The following is a 16,810-nucleotide window of genomic DNA, read 5'->3' on the forward strand; positions in this document are numbered from 1 at the left end:
TCTACCTGAATTCCCTGAGATCACTTTCAGGAAGGCACCTCCACTCAGGCTTTTGGTAGCCCCTAATGTAGTCGACCAACCAAGGAATATGACCTCACCATTCGGGCTTAAAGGGTTCTTCCCGTGTAATAAATGTATCGCCTGTAGATATAATGGGGTACATAAAACTAAAATCAAGGAGTTTGGTTCTAGCATTACCGGTAAAAGATATGCCATACATCAAACTATCACATGCAATACTACACATACAGTATATCTTTTACAATGTCCCTGTAAGCTCCAGTATGTGGGTAGAACTACCAGACGTCTGAGGGATCGACTCAGGGAGCATTACAATAAAATAAAAAAGGGCTTTGAGCACCATTCATTATCAAAGCATTATAAAGATTGTCATGCTAAAGACCCTTCATCTCTGAAATGTACAGCTATAGATGTGATAGATCAGCATTGGAGGGGGGGGCACAAGAGGAGAGCAGTGTCCCGTCTTGAGACGAAGTGGATTGTAGAGCTCAAGTCCCTTCAACCCAGAGGCCTGAACGTAGACCTAGACATCAACTGTTATATTGACAATAGTTGATTTCTGTTTGAGGAGGTTTATAGTGTTTTCCGTTTTAACGTTTTTTATGGCTTTAGACTTTTATCCTGTCCACTGTGCTATTTTTATTAGGGTTTTAATCTAATTTTAATTTTTTCACTAATATATGTGCTATTTCCGGTTTCTGCACCTTTGAGTGTTAGCTTTTGTATATCGAACAATAAGTATGTCAATATCAATAATACCGTATATTTATAATCTCTTTACATGATATTACATGATTGCCAGTAACGCTTGACCGTTTGTCAGGAATATGTGACACTTATTTCTGATAATAGCACATATAAGTGATTTTAATGTGTTATGATTATAGTGTTTCATTTAAGACTCTCCATGTTATTTCTGGGGAACAATAATTAATGGATCAGTGTAAGGACTCTAATTATATATGATCCATCAGTGTGCATGTGTATATTTAACATATGCTGTCCTTTTAAATTTTATGGTTTTAGATTCATTCCATTGATATATGTTATTGATTCCACTGATATATGTTGTTTTGTGATGACTTTGATATATTTCCCTGGTGATCTAGTGTATTTAGATCGAGTTTACATTAATAAATAGCTGCTGCTCTGGTCTCCGCTTCTATGGAGTACAAGAGCAGCCGTCCAGACCCGCCTTAACCCTGCCTATGTGTGGGCAGACTTTAACATTGGGCCTCAGTGTCCATGTTGATGATGCGCTCGCGCATGCGCAGTCGTTACAAGTTAGCGTGTGACGTCATTCGCGCATGCGCAGTATCCCGGAGCGGCGCGTGGTGCGTAATGCGCATGCGCGACCGCGGCATTTTTAAATCGGCGTCTAGGGGCAGGATTCACCCCTTTGAAAACGAGCTTTAGCTCGAAACATGTTAGGGGATCCACCCTATTGACGCCTTTGTTACTAAGAGATCCACTAGCCACCAGGGAACTACCTCACCTGACCTGGATGAGTATATTTCTGTTTATACTCACTATACTCTATGGCTATGTATTTGTGATACCACTGACCACCAGGGTTCTATTGATTGAACTTTGATCTGTATGCGCTGCATGTTGAGTGCACCACTGACCATCAGGGAGCTGATTGATGTGGGCCTGGATTTTTATTATATTATATCAATGTGAGTCCTGGCTGCTTGGTCTTTGTTTTATGTTCTTAAATAAACGTACTTTACTATTAGCGCTTTCTTGCCTCCCGGCTCGTTTTTAATGAGCTTATGCAAGGTGGCGTTTTTGGATTTGAAAGCCAGAAGGGGCCTGGATAGCGTTGTACCTGTGACCCGGATGTCCATACATGGCCAGATGGTGCCCAGGATACGGTTGACCAGACCATGATGCCCGGTTGCTGTTAATTACATACAATGCTCATATTGTGTGTACTTGTGGTAAGCGCACAACCTCACTAATTTCTCGTATTGCATCGTTTATGATCTGGAACATCATTTGGATCATTTCCATCTTTTCAGGCTGGAATATATGAACTATTATATGAACTGCTGTATTGGTACTTCATATCATAAACAGTCCCGTGTTTATTATCTGTCCTCTAGCGCTGCATACCCCATTTATAGCTTATGTTCCAAGGTATTGAGGATTACCCTGTATGTCAGCTGCTTATTTGATCTGTTTGCGCTCACTTACCTACCTTTGATATCTGTGCCATTTATACCTCGTTATTAAGTTGAGCAGCAATATTTCTGCATATGATGGATATCTTTGAAATGAGGTCTAATAGAACAGCGATTGCTGATGATGTCTTTACTCAGGATACGGTTGATAATGATCTACATGGTATCTTTCTCCATTTGGCTAATCTCGCTACATCAGAGATTAGAACCATATGGGATATTACTCTCCTTGAGAAGTATATCAAGGAGGGATTAGTACCCAGATCCCTGAGATGGGATATTCCCCCGGAAAATGGGGATATTAATTGTGAAACCGAATGGTTCAATTTTTTTAACAAAATGGGCTTAGAATTATTAGGATTTCTGGTAGCCCGTAAGAAGAAAAAACTATCTCACTTGGATAATGAAATCAATTCAACACGCGAGAAATTGCGACCCCATATGAACAAAGAGGAATATAAAACCGAGTCAGACCGGGTTAAACAGCTTTTGGAAAAAACCGAAAGGGAACAGAAAAGTAAAAAGAGGAAAAAGTATAATAGGGACTTAATGGATTATAAAAATAATAATGTATTTGGTTGGCAGGATGCCAGTGGCACTGATAAAGACGTGGCTTCTGTTCCTAACCATGAAGTCCCTAGGGGATCTGGACTACGACCTCCTTATCCTCATAAGAATACTGGTAATACCTCTAGGCCCGCTTCCTCAATGCCCAAATCGGCTAAGCGTGGTCCTTATAGAGACGAGTATAACGTCTCGACGTACAATAGATATAATGATCTTTATGACTACGATGATGAGGAAATAGGGAATAGGGATATGAGGTTACACCCCTTGGATCAATACCCTAGGACAGGAACTCAACAATTCCCGTATTCTGGAGGGTGGGAACAACCACCCAGACAACGGAGGGTCTCATGGAGAGACTCGCAGGATGGGTATTATAATCCAAATTATGATAGATGCAACAATAGGGGGAGTAATCAGCCTTACTGGAGACCCCCTGAACCAAGGAATCAGGGGGGGCCCCCTATGAATCCGAACAGGGGAAGGAACTATGGTAATCAGTACCCATATAATCCACCGCACAATGGGAATGGGAATCAAAATATGCGAAACCCTACTCCCCAGGCTAATATGGGACCTGCTCTCCGCAACCCCCAACCCAATCATTTTTTAGGTGGAAATGCAACGCGGAAAAGAAGTACGCGTACAGAGGAAAGCGAGGAGGGAAAAGAGTCAACAGACCACAAAAAGAGGAAAATGTGATAGCTAAAGGCATTTTTAACTTAAGTAAAGTAACTCTTAATAATGATGAGCTGAATTTACTGAACAAGGGTCTAAAATTTGCACCAAAGAGAAAATTAGATAAATTTAGCACATATGTGGACATACACAAATTTACACGTCGTTTATCGATTAAAAGATATTTTTTAAATACGCCTTCTGTACACAACGCTTCCGGTAATGGGAATGATGATGTTAGACATTCCAATTTACGGAATGCTTCACTGTTTAATCCCCCAGCACAATCACATATTAATACTTTTAAAAGTATGGTTTTAAAGGATTTGGATAATATTAAAGTTAAGAATTTACGGAATCAGCATAAAATTAATGACAGCATTAAATCTCTGTTGGCTAATAAGGATTTAGTGGTCAGACCCGCTGATAAGGGGGGAGGCGTGGTCATTTTAGATAAGGCAGACTATATGAAACAGGTACATCTGTTGTTGGATGACAGGGACACATATCAAGTGTTACCTAAGAATCCAATGTTGCCTTATAAAAAAGAATTGAAAGCTATTATTAAACGAGGTTTTGAAAATAATATAATAACTAAAAAAGAAAAAGCATATTTATGCCCAGCAGCCCCGCGGCTTCCTGTAATGTACTGCCTCCCGAAAATACATAAAAATTCAAGTTGTCCCCCCGGTAGACCCATTATTAGTGGTATAGGGTCATTGAACTCCCGCATAGGGGAATATGTTGATATGTTTCTTCAACCTTTGGTTAGATCCACACCAGCATTCTTACGTGATACGAAGCAATTATTAATAGATCTTAAAGATTTTAATATCAATGAGAAAACTTATCTAGTTACTGCAGACGTTTCTGCTTTATATAGTAACATAAAGCATAGAGATGGAATGGATGCGGTCCAGTTCTATCTAGACACTGTTTCTGATATTCCCAGACGGCAAAAAGAGTTCATTCTGGAACTTCTGGACTTTGCTATGCATAAAAACTTCTTTTGGTTTAACCATACTTTTTACCTACAGGTCATGGGTGTAGCGATGGGGGCGAGGTTTGCCCCTAGCCTGGCCAATTTGTTTATGGCCAGGTGGGAGGAGGACTTAGTGTATTCACGTGACTGGCCTCCCCTTTTATTTTACCGGCGCTACATCGATGACCTGTTTCTTTTATGGCAGGGGGATGAGCTTTCTTTAAACAATTTTTTTACTACTTTGAACTATAATGACCTAAATATTAAGTTATCATATGAATATGATCTTAAAGAAATTAACTTTTTAGACCTTGTTTTAATTAATAGTGGTACTAAGGTTGTGACCAGGACGTATTTTAAAAGTACGGACAGGAATGGGTATATACCCACTGATAGCTGTCATCATCCGACCTGGCTGAATAATGTTCCTAGGGGACAATTCCTCAGGTTAAGGAGGAATTGTACCACCTTGCCAGATTATCACTATCAATCAGGGTTACTCAAAGCCAGATTTGTGGAGAAAGGTTACAACTCTCACATTTTGGATCAAACTGCCAATGAGATTGGCTTATTGGATAGGGAGGATCTGCTCACTATGGAGAAAAGAGTAAGACCGGACAAATTTTGCCCCTTTGTTACGGACTTCTCTATTCAATTTAGAGAAGTCACCAGAATCATTAAGAAGAATTGGGCTGTCCTTAGGAATGACCCTATATTGGGTGATTCTCTACCTGAATTCCCTGAGATCACTTTCAGGAAGGCACCTCCACTCAGGCTTTTGGTAGCCCCTAATGTAGTCGACCAACCAAGGAATATGACCTCACCATTCGGGCTTAAAGGGTTCTTCCCGTGTAATAAATGTATCGCCTGTAGATATAATGGGGTACATAAAACTAAAATCAAGGAGTTTGGTTCTAGCATTACCGGTAAAAGATATGCCATACATCAAACTATCACATGCAATACTACACATACAGTATATCTTTTACAATGTCCCTGTAAGCTCCAGTATGTGGGTAGAACTACCAGACGTCTGAGGGATCGACTCAGGGAGCATTACAATAAAATAAAAAAGGGCTTTGAGCACCATTCATTATCAAAGCATTATAAAGATTGTCATGCTAAAGACCCTTCATCTCTGAAATGTACAGCTATAGATGTGATAGATCAGCATTGGAGGGGGGGGCACAAGAGGAGAGCAGTGTCCCGTCTTGAGACGAAGTGGATTGTAGAGCTCAAGTCCCTTCAACCCAGAGGCCTGAACGTAGACCTAGACATCAACTGTTATATTGACAATAGTTGATTTCTGTTTGAGGAGGTTTATAGTGTTTTCCGTTTTAACGTTTTTTATGGCTTTAGACTTTTATCCTGTCCACTGTGCTATTTTTATTAGGGTTTTAATCTAATTTTAATTTTTTCACTAATATATGTGCTATTTCCGGTTTCTGCACCTTTGAGTGTTAGCTTTTGTATATCGAACAATAAGTATGTCAATATCAATAATACCGTATATTTATAATCTCTTTACATGATATTACATGATTGCCAGTAACGCTTGACCGTTTGTCAGGAATATGTGACACTTATTTCTGATAATAGCACATATAAGTGATTTTAATGTGTTATGATTATAGTGTTTCATTTAAGACTCTCCATGTTATTTCTGGGGAACAATAATTAATGGATCAGTGTAAGGACTCTAATTATATATGATCCATCAGTGTGCATGTGTATATTTAACATATGCTGTCCTTTTAAATTTTATGGTTTTAGATTCATTCCATTGATATATGTTATTGATTCCACTGATATATGTTGTTTTGTGATGACTTTGATATATTTCCCTGGTGATCTAGTGTATTTAGATCGAGTTTACATTAATAAATAGCTGCTGCTCTGGTCTCCGCTTCTATGGAGTACAAGAGCAGCCGTCCAGACCCGCCTTAACCCTGCCTATGTGTGGGCAGACTTTAACATTGGGCCTCAGTGTCCATGTTGATGATGCGCTCGCGCATGCGCAGTCGTTACAAGTTAGCGTGTGACGTCATTCGCGCATGCGCAGTATCCCGGAGCGGCGCGTGGTGCGTAATGCGCATGCGCGACCGCGGCATTTTTAAATCGGCGTCTAGGGGCAGGATTCACCCCTTTGAAAACGAGCTTTAGCTCGAAACATGTTAGGGGATCCACCCTATTGACGCCTTTGTTACTAAGAGATCCACTAGCCACCAGGGAACTACCTCACCTGACCTGGATGAGTATATTTCTGTTTATACTCACTATACTCTATGGCTATGTATTTGTGATACCACTGACCACCAGGGTTCTATTGATTGAACTTTGATCTGTATGCGCTGCATGTTGAGTGCACCACTGACCATCAGGGAGCTGATTGATGTGGGCCTGGATTTTTATTATATTATATCAATGTGAGTCCTGGCTGCTTGGTCTTTGTTTTATGTTCTTAAATAAACGTACTTTACTATTAGCGCTTTCTTGCCTCCCGGCTCGTTTTTAATGAGCTTATGCAAGGTGGCGTTTTTGGATTTGAAAGCCAGAAGGGGCCTGGATAGCGTTGTACCTGTGACCCGGATGTCCATACATGGCCAGATGGTGCCCAGGATACGGTTGACCAGACCATGATGCCCGGTTGCTGTTAATTACATACAATGCTCATATTGTGTGTACTTGTGGTAAGCGCACAACCTCACTAATTTCTCGTATTGCATCGTTTATGATCTGGAACATCATTTGGATCATTTCCATCTTTTCAGGCTGGAATATATGAACTATTATATGAACTGCTGTATTGGTACTTCATATCATAAACAGTCCCGTGTTTATTATCTGTCCTCTAGCGCTGCATACCCCATTTATAGCATATAATAAATTGATACAGCTACATTTAATCTGCTAAGACAGCTAAGGAAATGCTTCTTACCGTATGGAGGGGAGGGACTGTGACCAGCAGAGGATCCTGTCCTTAGCTCATGGAATCTTCACATTGTAATTTTCCTAACAGCCTCCCTAATGGGATCCCCCTCCTACTCAATGCCCCATAGCAGTCTGCTATGGGCTGCTACAAACCAAAATATGGTAATCTTAGGGCTTTCATTTCTGCATTGACCCAGGCAATATGCACATGTATGTGTGCAAGCAAACCTTTTCTCTTTGGCTTCTAGCTAGTGTCCCTGTATTTGTCAATAATAATGTTTGTAATGTTCATGTGTGATTTGCCCTGTACAGGCAAAGCACAGATTCACCTTAAAGCGGTTCTTCAGTCTCTTGTGCAACAATTAAGTCTTCAGCTACAAAAGCTGTAGCTTCTGACTTCTAATAAACAGACACTCACCTGTCCCAGGATCCAGCACTGTCCTCACCCGGGTCAGTTTCTGCACGGGTCTTCAGTCCCTGGCACCTGCATATTAACTGTGGGTAGGCTGTGACTGCTTGTGCCATAAGCTGCACTGCTCTGTGCCTTGGGAATTTAACTGCAGCCTTCTTGGTCCTGTGACATGTCCCAGAAGGATGCAGGCTAGAAGTGGGGGAGGAGAACTAGGCGATCTGAGTGAAAGTATGAATGGATGGGTACTTTACAAAACTAGGTACTCACTACCCCCTCCCAAAATAATTAATGTATGTGCCAAATATGTCAGAGGAGGAAGAGAGGAAGTTCCCCTTTTGGGTGAAGTTCTGCTTTAAACTGGTGAATCCTTTTTCGTTTTCAAAGGATAAGAGACATGGAAAAGCATTTGAATATCCTATCTAAATTGGCCAATTGATAGTTCGCCTAGGTTCACACTGTGGCGGGTGATTGCATGAATTGCAGCTGTTCCTGCGTCCACAACCACCCACAGCAAAAATGCATTGCTCTCTAGAGCTGCGCGAAGCTGCCATTCATTCTTAATGGCACCTCCATGCATCTCAACCTGCAGTGCTAAACCACCATGCAATTTCTCTGAGGCCGTGTTTTGAAAAAGGTGTAGGCACCTTTTTTTTTTTCTTTTTTTTTTTTCTTCGTGAAAAGCAGGCATAGCAGCCCATTCAAGTTAATGGGCTGCCATTCTCGAGCAATTGCGGGCTGCAAACCACTGAAGGGCGAACTTAGCCTTAATGAGTTTAAAATTTATTTTGTAGAGAAATACAAATATACACTTTTTTTCTAAGTTTATGATTTTGTTATATAGACCTTTTTGACTAAATGGTAGGAATATAATTTTATATTTTCCAGATTTGATTATTAGTGTCCTTTTTTCGTGCGGTTTAAGAACTGTACCCACATATGCTATCTTTTATTTACCATATAGATATACATTTAGACACGATTAGTCAAATAAAATTTTTTGCCAGTCAAGTTGACAAGGACTTGATATGGTCACATATATAAATGGTATTTATCTATTGTAGTACCCCTCTATTGTTTCTACTATTCTACTCAAGTTCTAAATAACCACATTTTTTTTTATGGTAAGAAACTGAAACAAATGGTGAGAAACTGACTTCAATACTGTAATCTAGGTTTTATTACTTTTTTATGTATAGGCACAGTTAGTCTTCCTTATATGTTCCAATCACTGCTGCAGGACCCAAGCTGCACTTTTGGCCATGAGTGCAAGCAAAGCTCAGGGCTTCGTTACTTCTCCTGTGGCAAACAAAAGGCTGCACACCAATTCCTCTTCTGCATTTAAAACTATATTTTACAGGCATCAGCAGAGACTCTCCACGCTTTCCTCTTTCACATGAGTCTTACTTCTTACTGAGGCTTTAAAATAGAACTCCTCCCTATGGTTCTGCTCCCTGTTCTCCCTTAGCTGTTATGTTGGGTTAAATTAAAAAGGTACTTACCTGTCCAGTGGATGTTTTGCTGTATTGCAGAGATCCACTGTTCAGCTGTGTGCTTGTGTCCTGCTTCGCCATTTTGGTTCTCTTTAGCCAGCTGCCTCTACCGGGTCTAATAATGTGGCTGCTCTGCCTTGCCATTCTGTGAGTGGGCTCTACAGCCTCCTGGGATATGTGATGGGGGTTCCCCAGGGGCCTGTGGGAACAGGGCATGTCATTCAGGCTTTGACTAAAAAGGTGGTGGAGCCATCAGAAAAGAAAGAATAAAGGAAACAGAAATGTGACCTGCTATTATTAAAGTGGCGGGAGGCATGGACTGAAATGGTATTAGCGGTGTGAGCTTCTGCTTTAAAGCATTAGTAAACTCTGAAACTTAAAAAAAAAAAAAACTTTCTCCCTGCAAGGTAAAGAGATATTGTGCTAGTATGCATCACATACTAGCACATTATGAAAGACTTGCCTTGAAACATAGCCCTACAGTGGTGCACTGAGAGGCTTCCATCTGCACCCGGTCTTTCTTCCGGAATTGTGGGCAAGGCTGCTTGAATGGTTGAGCTGCGATGACATCATTACCACGGCACAGAGTTCAAAAGGGATAGCACGGGTATGCCGCTCCTTCAGAGCACATGTGCCAGTGACGTCACCGACTGCCAGCCAAGGATTATCTCCTAAACAGTGCACATTTAGGAGATATTCATTTAACCTACAGGTAAGCTTTATTATAAGCTTACTCGTAGGTAAAAATCAAAACATTGAGTTTACTACCACTTTAAAAACACATCAAAGGAAAGAATGGGTAGTGTGTGCCTGCTGATGCCTATACAATAAAGTTTAACTTGAAGAAGAGGAAGTGGCATGCAATTTTTTTGTTATAGGCACAGTTACACACAACTATCTTTTGAATTGTTGACATCTGGTGCTCTTCACGGGTGTCAGTGCCAGTGGCATTCTAGCCTTTAATAGCAATATCTCCAGAAGTACTTCTATGCCACGTATTTAAAATTCTTAGATATGTAGTATGGAACTCTTTATAAAGTGTTCCATTGTTGTATATAGCTTCTTTTTAACTTTTTCTTTGCTGATGTTGCTTTTTCACAAATTAACTGTGTCACTTAGCTTTTGTTGAGGATGTCAGGATTGCTTTTTTTTCCCTATACAAGTCATTTGGAATGCAAAAGCAACTTGTAGCAAGTTGATGCAGCTTTAAAGGAGTCCACTGTAGGTCAAATGAAGCTGTCAGTGAACTTTTGAATGATCTCAGTAGCAGTGACTAGCTCAGAGCCTGACGACCCAGACCCTAACATAAAACAAACTTTTTTATATACAGTAGTTAGATAGAAAAATGGAAACACTGCATTTGCAGGTGTGAAAGCGGAGTGATGTCAAAGATTACTGAGCTTCCAAGAGGGAAGAATGTTGGTTCTAGCTTAGTTGGTGCCTCTGTGACTGAGCTCTGCAATCACTTTATCAGCAGTTGTTTTCTTATTCCGGGTCACAATCCTGCGCAACGTCCTTTTGTCTCTTTCCCTCAGTTGACTATGTCAACTGTGCTTATGCTTATCAGACGATGATTTCCCAACTTCAGTCACCGAGGCACCAGCTAAGCGGGTACCAACAATTTGCACCCTTTTAGGCTCAGTAAGCTCTAACATGACTCTGAAGCAAAAGAATGTCACATCACTTCTGCTTTCAACATGAAACGTCATCACTTTCACACCTGCAAATCATGTAGTGTCTCCATTTTTTGCTGAACCCCTGTATTTTAGTATGGTTATTTCTCAGTGTGTCATCTTAAGGGAAGTATAAGTTCCATCAGCCACCATACCAGTGCTTGATGGTTTGTTTTTTGATCACAGTTACCTAAGCAGAAAAATAATTTTATAGTTTTCAATTTCTTTTCTTTCCAGACTGATCTGTCAGCTGTTGTACTGTGAACAATCCATCTAGTTTAAAGCCCTCATGTCAAAATGTATATTTGTATTTGTTTTTAAAAGATTTGGGATCAGAAAATGCTTTTGTCAAGTTGTCATTACTGCCCACGATTCCATTACGTTAACTTCACCTCCTGTCTTGTGATAGCAGGATAAGAAATTAGGAAAGTGATTGACACTGAGGCAGGAAGACAAAGTAAAAAATTACCTGTTAGGCATTCGAAGTCTTCATTATTTTATTGAAAAAGAGAGTTGTAGCAGTCTATGTCCCACTGTAGAGATGTCTCTTAACTTCCTATTCTGAGAGGAAGTAAGGGGAAATAGGTTCTAACCCTTCCTCACTCTACCCAAAACATTAAAGAAAAACGTTTTGTCTGATATCGGTCTCTAATATATATTTAAAATTACCCTGGAATTTTGGGGTGCTGTAAGGGCTACTTTTTATATTGTTACAGATATGCACTGTACATGCTGATTGTATAATACAGTTTGGTTTTGTTGATTTTGATACGTTATTTAATACAGAGCAATCAGCTTTAGGTTTTTAGTACTCTGAGTGTCAAGGGTCTGACATTTTATTTACTTAAAGGCTACAGAAAAGTGATATTTTAGTCAGTGGTGGACCCTTATGGTCTACATTAACTCATGACTTCTTATACTATATATTTGAATACTCCCTGCCATCTTCTAACTAGGAGTCTTTGGGTGTTCCTGCCCACCTTTGCATGTCTCAGCACCTCCTGGTACATTCTCCATAGTAAAAAACAGAAAACTCACAAGACCACAGCAGGTGTGCAGACTCAATTCAGTAATCTCACCAGTTACTGTAAGAACTATAATAACTGGTGACGCCCCAGTGTCTACCAAAATATCAGTTGTGTTGGCAGACTTTTTTAAAGAAAGTGGTTACCAAATAGAAAATAAATTTCTATTTAAAAAGTGCATTCTGCATGCCAAGTACTGCTTTCTCACTTTATGACTGTACTTGCCAATTTAACCAGGAACTAAAATTGTAAATGACAACCACAATGTAACTGCGGGTAGAGCAATGGCATAATGGCTCAGTCATTGAGATGTAATTGGACTCAATCAGATTGTGTGGTTTTTAAGTATTTCTTAACCCAGGAATAAAAATGTAATATGATGCGGCTTACTAGTCCTTAGCTGTTTTGTTTTTTTCTGTTTTTTTTTCAATATAAATGAATTTTCTGCAAGTACAAAAATAGCTATTGATCCTGACATCAAAACAATAGTCAACCTTTCCAGCTATCTTCTCTGAACTATCAACACCTCCCTATGCAGGATGAAGAGAGGTTGGTGTTTGTAGTCCTAATCAAGTGCCAGCCTAGGGTGACAACGCTGCTCTTTCATAGCTGCAGTACAGTACATGAGTGTCACCCTAGCATAGGAAGTGTGTTATTGGCAACATCACTAGGTAAAAATACAGCACAATAGCCTGCTATAGGAACAAATATGCAGCTTCCACATCTAAGGGCTGGTAAGCCGCAATAACAATATAAAAAAAAATATATTTTTTTCATTATAGATAAACTTTAGACTTGAAACAATAAACAAATGTAATAACTAGTTACATATGGTGGCACTTTGTGTAGGAAATCCACTTTCTTTTTTTTTTCTTTTCTTTTTTTTTTGTGGAGTGAAAAATGTCATCTATGTAATGTTATTGGTTCAAAAAAAGGTATTTTGATTTTCTTCAAATGTATTTTCCTTGTTTTCCTTCATCTGTATGTAGCAAGGCCTAACTAATAAGTACTAAATGACCACAATAAATTTACAAACCTTTGTATTACATCGAATATTATCCTGTAACTGAAACTTTGTGGATTGCAAACTGTCCTGCTGTGTTTCAGCTTGCGCTGCTAATCAATGCTCATCCCATTCCTTTCTCCCTTTCTACTTTTTGCTTCCTTTGCTATATCTGTGTGTCTTTTAATGGTAAGACTGAAGAAAGTCTATCCCCGTTACAACAAATAGTTTTATTTTTTTATTTCATATTTTTTTAGTACAGCATTGTTGTACGTATTTTGGCTGCATATGTCCCAAAGTGTCTTGCTTTTTGTTTTTGTAAAAGAAAAATTAAGCTGCAATTATTTTTCCAACCAAAAAGGAACTTTCCACATTTTTTCCTACTTGTATATCATATATTTTCTCTATTCACATTTTCTAACATATGGTCTTTGTTATCTTGCATTTTTAAGCTTACCCAGTAACACAGTAAGGTACTTGTTTTGTTACTGAATGTATATGAGTAATAAGAGAAGAATCTTTGGCCTAGAGTAGGTTTAGGCTAAGCTGAGCATGCTGGGAATTGTATCCCAGCTGCCGATGGAGAGCCAAGAATTGCTTTGTAGGAATGGTAATCAGGTGGTGTGCTCTCCAATCAAGTTGCCTTATCTTCTAATACAGCACAGTGGTGCTATGAACACCTGAATCCTTTTACAGAATATGCATCCTTTTTGATTTCCTTTTCTTCTGTCGTAACCATTTATGCTTTCATGTACATTTCACATATTTTCAGACAGTGTAACTAAAACATCTGAGGCACATAAGGGTCTAATGTTACCTCTGATTATTTGTGCTACAATTTATATTCTTCTTGACATCTTCTGCAAAGGATGAATAGACCTAATCCAATAATCCTATTCTAACTAAATAAACATGAAGTGGATTTTCTAAAGCCCAAATAAAATTGTTTTGCCGTTGCCTAAAAGCAACCTTGCCTGACACAGGGACTTAGTCTAGTGCACGTGTTCACAGACTGGACACCAAAGTTTAGATTCTCCACTTGCTACTCTTAACTTTTTTGTGTACATGTGCCAAGTCATCAGTATGTTGCTTCTTTTTACTTTATTTAATATGGCATTGTGTTTCATGTATTGGAAATCAAAGGTCTTGAATTTTTCACCACTATTTTGGGATCTCAGAGATGGTTCTATCATTTTAGCCAACTACAAGTCTGACATCTTTAAAAATGAATCATACTGGTAGCATTTTATTTTAATAAAACCAAAGTGTTGCATGAATATTTTAAAAGAAAATCTGGTATGATTAGAATGACCAGTTATTTATTTAAACCCCAAAGTATTTTAATTTAGTATTAAAAGTTACTTTTAGAAAACGTTTATGCAGTACTACCTTTTTTTCCTATCAAGTTATCACATAGCTTTACTTTACTGAGCAAGTGGAAAGCTGCCACAGACTGGAACTTTGTGTGTATAATTCCACTGGCAGGAGATAAATTTCAGCATTACTAATATCGCTGAAGAGGACCAGCTGATCCTTCCATCATCATACCCAATGCTTTGCATGCTTATTGTGCAGTAAAGCTGTGCATGTTATTGTGTGTCTTTTGGTAATTTCCCGAAACGATTTCCACTGTAATGATCTTAAAAAAATATAAATATGTTTTGATTTTTTAATGTGATTTCAAGGTACGTAAGTGTGATTTACCTTTTTGTTTTCCACAGGATTTATATTTAGAAACATTTTATTAGGCCCCTTTTTAAAGTGAATTGTCATCAAGGAGATGAGTGGAGGCAATGGTGTTAGTCTGCTTAGTGTTTTTTTGACCCACTGCCTTAATGCAGTAATTTAAGCCCTCCTGCTGTCTGCACTGTCCATTATGAGACGATTCCCTATAGACTTCCACAGGAAATCTTCTGTCTGGCACACAGATCAGGAAGACATTTATCCAGAAGAGTTTTATATGGGCCAAAAGGCACAGGACAGAGATCGATTTATACCACTGCTTCCCCCCACACAAAATACCTGGTTGCAGATCTCAGAATTTTTACTTTATTCAATTGGATTATTACTTGCAATCCTTATGGATTCATTTAGAGTTTAGTACAAACAAATCTTTAATATGTTCTCTAGTTACTTCTTTCTTGTTTGGTTTTTTTACTTTACTTTGCGCAGAGAATCTATTATAAAGAAAGAGTTTGATGAAGAGAAGTCCTCTCTACAGAAGTCTCTCTCCAGTACCAGTGCCTTGGCCACTGAAAAAGACAAAGAACTGGAAAGACTTCGGAAGGAGGTAAGTGCTGGTATTATATAGTAATGTGTGTTCTGCTGCCCACAATTGGTTGGATGGAACCCAGATGGATGGACATGTCTTAATCTGTAACAAAGATCATCTAAACTTTTTACAGAATATTATATGAACTTATAACAAGAGATCTCATCTTTCAGCAGTTTGTGATTGGTTTCTTTAGTGAATACTTTCCATGCTTTATTGTTCCCAGGTCTGGTTTGCATTAAAACTGCACTTGGGAAAATGTAACCAAAGTATTTTTTACATGGGCATAGGCCTTTAATGATAGCACTCAAAGTACAAGGCAGAGATATGTAGCTTATTTTAGAAGTCACTTGAATCCCATGAATTATTTTTAAACAGTGCAGTTAGCTGTTTCACTTAGGTATGTCATTATGTATCCATACTCCCTAGCAAATTTAGTTTAAAGTATGTTGACCCTTACCTTGTAAAACAACCCATCCAACTTAAATAGAAATGAAAGGAAAAACTCTTTATGTTCGTATGGATGGGATACATGGATGTGCTGTCATGCCTAGTGTGGTCAGTTTGAAATAGAAAAGTAGGGGGACTGGCAGGACCACCAGGTATTTCACACTAAGAAATACAAAGAGAGCATGATACTTTTTAACACAAGTACATGGTACAACAGACACATATGAGGAATATGAAATGTTGGGGTAACATACACTTTAATTACAGAATGGTAATGTTAATGCATTTTTAAAGTGATATGAAAGGCTCGGGTTTAAAAAAATTAAAGGATTGTGTTGCTTGTTCATTGCCCTAGTCTAGTTATCTGCGGTTTGGCAGACAGAACTTGCAAGAATACCTTTATCTGTGTACTTACAGAAATTACCTTCTGCTCTGCCCTTATCTGTGGATGCCCTAGAACACGTTATTACACAAATATCCAGAATGGCTCTCATTTCGATTCACATGTGCAGAATCTAGTGGCTCAAAGCCTGGTCAGCTGAAGCTATCTGCAAAAGACACCTCACACGTATGCCCTTAAAGGAGGACATCACAGACGTCTCAAACCTGTGGGTTCAATTGGTGGTTTCATAGGGGTGAACAATAGACTCAAAACTCTACTGCTTCACCACTTTCTTCTCTGGAATCAGCCACAGTCTGCTCAAGGACAGACAGATTTGCAAAATGCCCTTAACCATCTCTTTTTCCAGAGAGAGGTTTCGCCAGGACCCCTAGAGGACATGTTTTACTTTCCAACCTTGGCATGGTACAAAAACAGGACTCCCCTCCCATCCAGCTGTCTGCAAATGTCCATGGCACAGTCCAAATGCTTCAGTTTTTCTGATCAGTGATCAACTTCCAAAAATCTGCATCATCTGAGATATTTGTGTGTCATTCTGGACACAGCACAAGCAAAATAAGACCGTGCCACAACTGTTTACATTAATCACCTAAGGGGCTGAAGGAGCCATGAGGCTTTGAGGGAAGCAAGCCAGATCATCTCATGGATAGAGAAACACTGCCCAGTGATCTTTCCTGTCCACATCCCAGGAGTGGACAACTAACAGGCAGATTACCCCAG

At 39.2% G+C, this 16,810-nt stretch overlaps 1 protein-coding gene across 9 annotated transcripts in view; it reads left to right on the plus strand.

Annotated features, from left to right (window-relative positions):
- The window catches only part of CLIP1 (CAP-Gly domain containing linker protein 1), a 182,491-nt gene that overhangs the window by 146,573 nt on the left and 19,108 nt on the right, over nt 1-16,810 (plus strand). For 5 of the 9 annotated variants that reach the window (XM_089662035.1, XM_089662028.1, XM_089662033.1 and 2 more), the window contains 2 exons: nt 13,421-13,441; nt 15,141-15,258. In XM_089662035.1, the coding sequence (XP_089518161.1) occupies nt 13,421-13,441; nt 15,141-15,258 (139 nt within the window). Of the gene's footprint in view, nt 1-13,162; nt 13,442-15,140; nt 15,259-16,810 lie in introns of those variants that run through there. The other 4 variants (XM_089662029.1, XM_089662031.1, XM_089662036.1 and 1 more) reach the window with 2 other exon arrangements.

The sequence above is a fragment of the Staurois parvus genome, unplaced genomic scaffold (genome assembly GCF_062004578.1).
Source record: "Staurois parvus isolate SC_StPar_1 unplaced genomic scaffold, SC_StPar_1.0 ptg001418l, whole genome shotgun sequence".
NCBI lineage: Eukaryota > Metazoa > Chordata > Amphibia > Anura > Ranidae > Staurois > Staurois parvus.